The following is a 9,979-nucleotide window of genomic DNA, read 5'->3' on the forward strand; positions in this document are numbered from 1 at the left end:
GAAAATAGTCAGGTACAAGGACTGTACTAAAAATAAGGGAAATAAAGCAGAAAATGTGAAACACTTTCAGAAAACTGAAGCTGGAATTGATCAAGACCACTTTAACAGATTACAACCAAGTCTGACTACTGGGAAAGAAAGATTAAAACAATGAAAACTGTATCAGAACCTTGTGCATTATTTTTCCTGTGTATGATGTTTCTTAAAGTATAATTTAGAAAACTAGGTGTAGAAGAAACATTACACTACTTTTGGTATGAGTTTGGTGGGTAATCTGATGAAGGACTTTAAGTCACAAAAACATTTATTTTAATTCTAGACTGATTATAACTTAATAATAAATCAATATTTTAACAGAAATGTGTGTTTAATGCTGATTATTATAGGTTTTGTACTTTAAAAATCGTTTTCATAAAGTTAAATATACGACATGTTTGACGTCTACGGTACGTCTTACGTCATCGTGTTAACTGCGGAAGTGGACACGTGTGGTTGAAGGGTTCGCCACCTCGCATACTGAGAGGCCACGACTCTTCTTCAGGTAATTAGTCCTTTTTTAATTGGTATTACGGAGTTTTTAAAACAATCAGAAGCTGCCCAACACGAAAAGTTTCAGGTTCTAAGAGAAACGTGTCACTCTGACGCGTTTTCCTCTCCGGAATATAAACCGTAAACTTCTGAGATTAGCCTTTTAGCCGCTCAGCTAACTCTGCAACTCGGAGCTCTGCGTCTTTAAACTCATCCCCGCTTTTCCAGGATCAGAAGTCAGTTATCCTCATCGTCATCTTCCTCTCCATCATGGCCGTGAGAGCGTCCTTTGAGAAGAACAACGAGATCGGCTGCTTCGCCAAACTAACCAACACCTACTGCCTGGTGGCTATCGGCGGCTCGGAGAACTTCTACAGGTGAGCTGCCACCTATGACCTGTCACGTCATTTTGTTCACAAGCTGGAGACAGGCAGGTGTGGGCGCGTGGAGGCATACACGTCTTTCCTGGATGAGAAGTTGGTTGTCAGTCCACCAGACATCATGACATTCAGTTTTAGACAATGTTGCCAGATATTGTGACAGAAACAAGCATCAATGAAAAAGCAAGCTACAGAGTTCTAAGTGAAGATTCATTAAACCACGTGACCTTACAGCACCCGACCGCAGAGAGTCAAAACTGCTGAGCTGGAAATATAATGAAATACGACCAACACACATGGAGCAGATGGTGACATTAAAACCTTTTAGATCCTTAAATTTATTCATGTTACACCTAAAAATAGTGCTTCAGGACAAGTAAACCTTCATAAGTGGAGTCAAGTAGAATGACCTGTTTCAGACTCATATGCAGTGTGTTAATGTATAAATCACTCAACTGCTGCAGGTAGAGCTCATTTTACAACTTCAAGTCCAGATATGTTGGGACTCTCAACCCAAATTTTATTCCCAGTAAAATATAAACAACATATCAGTTGTTAAAGCTGAGACATTTTAACATTTCTTTGAAAATATTACCTCAGTTTGAATTTAATGATTATGAAGTTGATTTGAAGAGGGGCAGCAAAAGGCTGGAAGTAACTGGTACAAATCAAAATTAACTAAAGGAGCATTTGATAACTAATCAGATTAATTGGCAACAGGTCAGAGATGAACTGCATCTAAAAACAGTGAAAACTTAAAAGATCCCACTATTTACTTATACACCACAGTATAATATCAAAAGATTTAGAGAATCAGGAGGAATCACAAGCCACAGTGGGACTTAAAAACAGTGTAGTTTGTATGATGACTTTTCGCCCTGAGTTTAGCCTGTAAGGCAGCTCCTCCTCCTGACAACCATAAGCCGTGTCCTAAAACACCTCCTTATTCTCTGATTCTCTCCTCCTTGTTTAGTGGGCGGTCAATAATCAGGAGTACATGGAGAATTGAGACAATGAAACTTAAAAGAGATGAAGATGGTATGTTGGGCTTCAAACCATGAGACGACAGGAAGTACTTCACAGAAAAAGGACAAGACAAATAAATATTAAGAATATAACAAAAATGAAAGGGTCAGCAGGAGTCTAGATTGACGAGCCACCATTAAACATCATAGAAGGAAACGGAGCACGATGGTGGCCATAGTGACGTCACTTCAGATCCAACGGTATTTTTTCAGTCAGTACAGCAATGTGATGTCTGAAAAAGTTCAAATGATTCCGCTAATCCATCTAAAACTAGACTTTATGAACACATGAACATTTTCAGGGATTTGGAGGGAGGTCTGACAAATTCCCTCTTTTTTTGCACTTGCATTAAAATGTGTGTTGTGTTTGCTTTTTGTTTTGTGCAGTGTGTTTGAGGGCGAGTTGTCAGAAACCATCCCGGTGGTTCACGCCTCCATCGCAGGCTGTCGCATCATCGGGAGGTTGTGTGTCGGTGGGTAAATCTGAGCTTCTCATAATGTTCCTCTGCAGCAGCACTTCGCTCTTCACGTTCCTCATACCCTCTCCTGTGATCAGGGAACCGTCATGGCCTTCTGGTGCCCAACAACACAACAGACCAGGAGCTGCAGCACATCAGAAACTGTCTGCCAGAGGTTGTGAAGATCCAGCGAGTGGAGGAGAGGCTGTCTGCGCTCGGGAACGTCATCGCCTGCAATGACTACGTTGCACTGGTGCACCCCGATCTCGACAGGGTGAGACGACAGAAACACATCTTTTAACACACCTTAAACCTTAAACACACCAACATGATTATATTCAGAACTTAAAAACAGTGCAAGTTTGATGCGACACATAAAAATAGCAAAACAAAAAACAAGGAAAGTTTCTATAATACCTGGTATCTTGATTCTGGAGAATTTTCAGACAGGAAAATCTCACATTTTCCTGAAATTTGCCGTTTTGAATCCAAAATGGGTGACTTACATGAATGGTGTAGATCCGAAGAAAGAATTTTTTTTTTTTTGGGGGGGGGGGTGTACTCTAAATGAATCATTCCAGTATTTGATGGACCTCAGTTAGACTATCGAACTTTATTTTCAATGGGTGGTCAGCCTGCTGTCTTTACCTGTAGAAGACCCAGGGGGGCTACAGTGAAGGTAGATTCAGCTGGTTCTGCTGCGTCTCTGTGATGGACATGAAGTTTCCACCATAACACAAGTGTTTCCATCTCCCTCGGTGCCACACACACGTCTGTGTGTGTCATCGGGGTGAAACTCTGCTGTTTGCAGTACAGAAATCATGTAGAGAGAAATGAGCCGCTTTGGTGTAAATAAGATAAATAACATCAGCCGGTTCAGTTTTTACTACAAGGACAAAGTATAAACCTGCTCTGGAGGAAATGTAACCTTCAGGCTTCAGTGATGGTAAGTGAAGTCGTTCATATCTCAACTTCACATCCTTGTTAGAATATAGAGAAGAATCACAGACCAAATTGTAATATTGGTCAGAAAAACTGCAATTAGATTTTTCCCCTTTTTCCCGTATCGTTCAGGTCTAGTCCAAAGCAGACTAAACATCGTCAGTGTGAATGCCCTAAATACAAGCCGTCATTGAGCTAGAACATGTAATGGTTTAAGTTATTTCTATAGCAAGTTTGCAGCGACCACTGATGCACAAAGTGCTGCAATAAAAGACTCCAAAATAAATACAATGAAAGCATTCTTAAAAAATATTAAAACAATTAGATTAAGATAGTTAAAAGTAAGAAAATAGCTGTTATACTTTGTTCTTGACTAGGATTCAAAAGCCAAGGAAAAAAGTTGTTTTAGCAAGGATTTAAAAGCAGAGATGGACTGAGAACGTCTGGCATGTAACGGCACATTTTTGTTTTGGAGTCGGCACAGAAAAGGCTCTCACCTCTAGAAAATGGATGTGGTTCAAGGAACCTCCAGAAGCAACTGTGAGGAGGACCTCAGAGCTCTAACCGAGGATGTCACGATTATTTATTTTTACAATTAATCACAGTAGTAAACACTATGATTAATTAATTGTAAAGATCCCTGAAAATCATCACTTCATATACAATATTGTGTATGAATTATATCAGCAGATCAGAACAAATTCCTCACGGAGCAAAAACTACGTTAGACCACTTCCACGAGTTTCCACTTGTGTTGCTTTGTTTTGGTTGCGTGAGGAAAAAAGATGACCAAGGTGTCATTGTGGAGGACGACTCACCAGCCTGTCAAGCAGCACATAAAAAGTTGCAGAGAAAGTAGGAAATACGTCCAATACGTTTCACCAACTGGAGGATCACCAGCAGTTTTTTATGCTACAGTAAAGATAAATGCACAATAGTTTGTGATAAATGACGCTAATATTTATCAAACGAAACATTGAAATGAAATCTTATCCTGTCATTTACTATTTTGTAATCATGTACGATCCGGGTTGGTCTTGGACGCGTTCACTGAACATTACGTTACACAGACGAGAAAAAAAACTAAATACGTCTTCTGTGACGGATAGTTTCAAACATAACTGACCCAATATGAGGTCCGTGGCTTTCACTTGTTAGTGTGCAATAGCTCGTAGAAGAGATGGCATTTAATTCCAGATATATGGTCTTTTTTTTTAAACTGTTGTATTATTTATGTCCCAAACAAACAGCTGGACGTCAAAGTTAGCTGGATGTTTTCTTGTGTTTCTAAACTCTCAACTCAGGTTGAAAAGAAATGTTCAAAACAATTTTGATAATGTGGTTACAAAAATAAGCCTCCCACGTTCAGGTAGAGGACCTGCAAACATTTGAGAATTCCTGAGTTAATATGTAGATTTATTTATTCTGTACACAGAAGAGGGGATTTAGCTGGAATTGGACTTCTTAGTTACTTTGTTGTTATATAAGTTAGGTTTATTGGCATGAAAAATAGAAATAAATAAAACTAATAGACATATAAGGAGTGTTCAGTAAATTTTACACATTATAGTACTGGGAAATTGATTTACACATAATAATCATGATGATCATAAAAACGTCTTTTTCTTTGACAATAATCATACCAAGAAAATCTATTACATCCCAAGCTCTAACCGGAGTATGCTCCAATTAGACAAATACAGAGGCGCCAATCAATGGTCAGTTCATGGTGCAGACACTTCTTTTAGAGGTTTTTGTGGTTAATTATGTTGTTAGCGAACAGCATGTTGTGCAATAATACTTAAATATTGAACAGTTATACGTGTACTTTCAACAGTTTAGAGAAGAACAAATTAAGTTGACTTGTAAAGATTATACTGCGTTTAACTTAATTTTGCCATTAAACAAACGGCTGAATATCTAACTTTTAGTGAGTAGTTTATAGGTTAATCGAGCTGCTTTTGATGGTTTCGTTGGTTTCATTAAATGTGGGATTATTGGCTCAGAAACAGTGAAGCTGCAGGTGACTCATCAGTTCTGTGTCAACGTGACCGTTCTGACTCTCAGGAGACGGAGGAGATCCTTGCGGACACGCTGCAGGTGGAGGTTTTCCGTCAGACGGTTGCAGAGCAGGTCCTCGTCGGCTCCTACTGCGCCTTCAGCAACCAGGGAGGCCTCGTCCACCCAAAGACGTCCATCGAAGACCAGGACGAGTTGTCGTCTCTGCTGCAGGTCCCCCTGGTGGTGAGTGCCGGCAGCGTTGTGGTTGTTTTCTCTTGCTTACTGTGCTATGAGTTTGTTTATGTCATATGACCGAGTGTACGAAGTACCAGATGGTCACGACGGTCTCTTCCAGGCCGGCACTGTGAACCGGGGCAGCGAGGTCATCGCGGCGGGGATGGTGGTCAACGACTGGTGCGCTTTCTGTGGGCTGGACACCACCAGCACTGAGCTGTCTGTTATCGAGAGCGTCTTTAAACTCAGTGACTCGGCACAGCCGTCTGCTATCGCCACCAGCATGAGAGACTCGCTGATCGACAGGTGACACACACACACAACACACAGTTACCCTGAACAGAGTCTGAAAGCAACAAGCGGCTGGTGTCTCCTCATTAGACAAAAATGATTCCCACAGACAGCCTGAATACTGGTGTTTCACGTTGCACTAGTGCCTCACTTCCGTAGTTTGTGTACGTTTCCATGGTAACAGTGTGTTTGCATGTATGCAGCTGCATTCATGCTGCAGCTGTCCCACAATTCAGGCTGCAGAAACTTAACTTACAACTAACCAACATGCACTGATGCAGAAGTGGAACGCTGTCTCACCAGCTACTTTGTCAGGTCCACCTTGCTAGTACCTAGTTGGTTCTCCGTTTTCCTCCATAACTGTCCATATTGACACGATAGCATCACACAGTTGCTGCACATCCATGATGAGAATCTCCCGTTCCACCACATCCCAAAGCTGCTCTGTTGGATTGAGATCTGGTGATTGTGGAGGCCTTTGGAGTCCAGTAAACTCATTGTCATGTTCTAGAAAGCAGGTGGAGATGATCTGAGCTTTGTGACATGGTGCATTATCCTGCTGGAAGTAGCCATCAGAAGATGGTACACTGATTATAAAGGGATGGACATGGTCAGCAGCAATACTCAGGTAGGCTGTGGTGGTTGAACTAGGTCATGTTGGTACTAAGGAGCCCAAAGTGTGCCAAGAAAATATCTCCCACACCATTACACCACCAGCAGCCTGAACTGTTGATGCATTTCAGGATGGATTCATGTTTTTATGTTGTTTCCACCAAATTCTGACCCTACCATCTGAACGTGGAGCTGAAATAAAGACTCATCCGATCAGGAAATATTTTTCCATCTTCTATTGTCTAGTGTTGGTGAGTCTGTGTGAATTGTAGCCTCAGCTTCCTGTTCTTAGCTGACAGGAGGCACCCGGTGTGGTCTTCTGCTGCTGTAGTCCATCTGCTTCAAGGCTGGATGTGTTGTGTGTTCAGAGATGCTGTTCTAAATACCTTGGTGGAAACCAGTGGTTATTTGTTGCATTTCTATCATCTCCAACCAGTCTGCCCATTCTCGTCTGTCCTCTGACACCAACAAGACATTCTGGTCCAGACAACTGCTGCTCACTGGATATTTTCTCTTTTTTAGACCATTCTCTGTAAACTCTAGAGATGGTTGTGTGTGAAAATCCCCACAGAGCAGCAGTTTCTGAAACACTCAGACCAACCACTATGTCGTGTTCAAAGTCACTTAAATCCTTTTTCCTCCTCATTCGGATGCTCAGTTTGAACTTCAGCAAGTCGTTTTCACCATGTCTACATGACTAAATGTTCAGAGTTGCTGCCATGTGATTGGCTGAATAGATACTTGTGTTAACAGTAATTGAACAGGATGACCTGATAGTGTTCAGTATGTTTTTCCCACAGATGACAAATATGAATAGATTCTTCACTTGTTTTATGACCTGTTGTTTTTGTAGTCAGAGAAAAATCGTCTGAGTGAAAACGTTTGAGCCGTTCGGTGTCACGACTCAAATTATCTTGTTTTCATCAGTAACTTGGATCTGAAGACGATGCTGAATGTTCATATCTGCTCTGACCCACTTCTTTGTTTTGTGTTACACACTCAGACACGCAGATGATTGTAACACTCCTCCTCAACACCTGTGGGATAAACTGACTCACGAACACTTGTTCAGCTGCTCCGCACACTCGGGCTGCCTTCTGCTCATTGAAGACCTATTTGCTGCAGATAAACAACCTCCAGACAGTGATTCAGTCACATCATGTGGTTTTCTGATCGATTTTTTTTTTTAAAGTACCAGTAACTGTATTTAAGGATCGATAATTAGATAATTTGTTACTGTAGCACCTACATCGCTGTCAAGACAGAGCCACTGGACCAGTACTAGGCTCAGAAGGAGTGGTAGCTTAGTTAAATCAAAATCAGATTTAAGACTTGGTTATATAAGCCAGCAATTTTTAGTAAACACAAAATACAATATACATCATAAGACATAAACAACATTTACACTGTGCTGAGTGCCTGTAACTCCTTTGTTTAACAACCAATAAGATCAACCCGTTTTGTTGTTCTAATTCCAAGTGAATCTATTAGACTGGTCCTTAAATTGAGGTTGGGCTATATTTGTTTAGGTTAAACTCTGCTCTAGAGAGAAAATCCCATTACCTTAATATATTCACACAAAACTGTCATAAAAGGAAAAATTTCAGTTCTGCCGGTAACTACATTTCTGCCATTAATACGCTTAGCAGCTTTAATTTCAGCCATTAAGCTGAACACAAACACTAAGTCACTGATTGTCTTTTGGGAGCAGTTTTTCGTCCCAAAATCAAAACGTTCTGCCCATCTGTATGGGTTTTGACAGACAAAGAGAAACGTCGGTTCTTCGTCTTCTTTCTTAAGTTCCAGACAGAAAACTTCTCTTCATTTTATTAAACCTGCTCTCTCCTGATTACATCAAACGCACCGCTGCAGCAGGAGGACGAGGCATGGACTGCTGCCTCTGCATGTGGTTTCTCTGTGTTCAGAGCCAATGAGCAAGAAGTTTGGGGGGGAACAAAAAACCTGTAACATGCAACGAAAAATCAATTAAATAATTACAGCGTTAATAAATAATGTGTTTACACAATAATGTGTTAACATGCCCAATCCTTGTAATTAGTAATGTTTTTTTTTATCACAGGTAGAAAATCTGACTTGTAAAAGACCGTCTTTATTTTTTCCCAGTTGTAAGTTAGAAACTTCAGTTTCCCATTTGTTATTGAATGCACCAGCAGCAGCTTCACTTTTACTAAAATAAACATGAACTTCTTGGAAACACTCTTCTTAGCGTCAGTCGCATAACGTCTGTTTCAAATTGTCTTCAAGTCTGAAGTGAATGTTTTCCTGCAGCAGATGCTCAGAGAAACCTCAACCTGCACCGCTTCCACCTAGTCTGATGAGCTAATTGGTGTCTCTTCTGTTTCTCACCAGCATGGCGTAGAAGCTGCGTCAGTTTCCTGCCGTGGAGGAGCCCTGCCACACAAAGCTGCTGGACCGCATTTCCTTCAACACAAACTTGCTTCCTTTTTCTGTCAGATCCCCCAGTTTTCACCTGCAGCCGTATTAAAGTATCACTTTTTGAATATATTTGAGCAGAGAGAAGTTTGAGCTGCTCGTTCTCGTCGTGGAAGCTTCTGATGGACGGAGTTAAACTAGCTGCAGTCTTGTTTCAGTGTGTTGGGAGGAAAAGTGCAGTAACAGAGTGATGTGAATGTTTTCTTTTTTTTGTGCTGCTGTTTGAAGCCTAAGTCCACACAGTCAGCTGCTTAGACATGTTTGGTTTCCTGTAGTCATAAGATTAAAATCATCTCCATTTTCTTAATATTTACAGATAAATTTTCTCCAGTCTGACCCGTTGGATCATGTGAAGGCTGCAGAAAGCAAACATGAATTTTAAAAGTAAAAAAGAAGGTGATAATTGGCCTGAATGAGCGCTCAGAAAGCTTCAGTCTGAGGTCTGAAATCAACATTTGGTTTTGCAGCATCCAGAAAATGAAAACATGATGCAGTGAGATGAAAAAGTGTTTGTTCGTGTTTATGCAGAAATGAGGTTTTTTCATCAGACTGTATGAAATGAGACAAATTGGACACAACCAATGTTTCCTTGGACTTCTTACTGTAAATAAAGTAAACCCTCTTTTTATCGCTTTCCTTTTTTTTTTTCTTTTTTTTAAACACATGGCCAAAATTTGGTTGAATTATAACGAGTCAGTGGGAAGTGCTGACACTGTAAATGCACCTTAAATATCAGGTTTCTCCTTGAGAAATATGGAATAGAAACAACAAAAACTCAAAGAACTGCAGCAGTACTTTCATATAGATCATCATCAGACTTGTTTCGAGCCTCTGCAGGAGCCCGGTCTACATGTCAGGGGTGAGAGGACTGAACATCTCAACAGATATATACATTAAATCTGCTTCACGATCAAATTTAAATGAGATCGGAATCAGTGAGAACCAGCTCGTTCATTAAAAATTAAATACCTTAGAGATTTTAATTGGCAACTATTGAATGCATACTGAAAACGTAAATGCAAGTTTGTTTTTAATTGGGAAGAAAAATTATATC

General features: G+C 40.5%; 1 protein-coding gene across 1 annotated transcript; it reads left to right on the forward strand.

The window, feature by feature from the left end:
* Window positions 1–452: 452 nt before the first annotated feature.
* On the forward strand, window positions 453–9,551 carry eif6 (eukaryotic translation initiation factor 6). Its single transcript, XM_041979390.1, has 7 exons — window positions 453–541; window positions 757–905; window positions 2,321–2,406; window positions 2,490–2,665; window positions 5,401–5,577; window positions 5,690–5,874; window positions 8,842–9,551. Exons 2-7 carry the CDS (start codon window positions 799–801, stop codon window positions 8,849–8,851), a joined length of 741 nt encoding a protein of 246 aa, XP_041835324.1. The 5' UTR covers window positions 453–541; window positions 757–798; the 3' UTR covers window positions 8,852–9,551.
* The last annotated feature ends 428 nt before the right edge of the window (window positions 9,552–9,979 follow it).

Source organism: Melanotaenia boesemani, chromosome 3 (assembly GCF_017639745.1).
Source record: "Melanotaenia boesemani isolate fMelBoe1 chromosome 3, fMelBoe1.pri, whole genome shotgun sequence".
Lineage (NCBI taxonomy): Eukaryota > Metazoa > Chordata > Actinopteri > Atheriniformes > Melanotaeniidae > Melanotaenia > Melanotaenia boesemani.

Excerpts from the sequence above, each read along its gene's own strand:
- eif6 (XM_041979390.1), top strand. The coding sequence starts at position 799 with ATGGCCGTGAGAGCGTCCTTTGAGAAGAACAACGAGATCGGCTGCTTC. Across the intron at positions 2,407-2,489 it reads CATCGGGAGGTTGTGTGTCG|GGAACCGTCATGGCCTTCTG; the intron begins GTGGGTAAATCT and ends TCCTGTGATCAG. Across the intron at positions 5,578-5,689 it reads TGCTGCAGGTCCCCCTGGTG|GCCGGCACTGTGAACCGGGG; the intron begins GTGAGTGCCGGC and ends GGTCTCTTCCAG.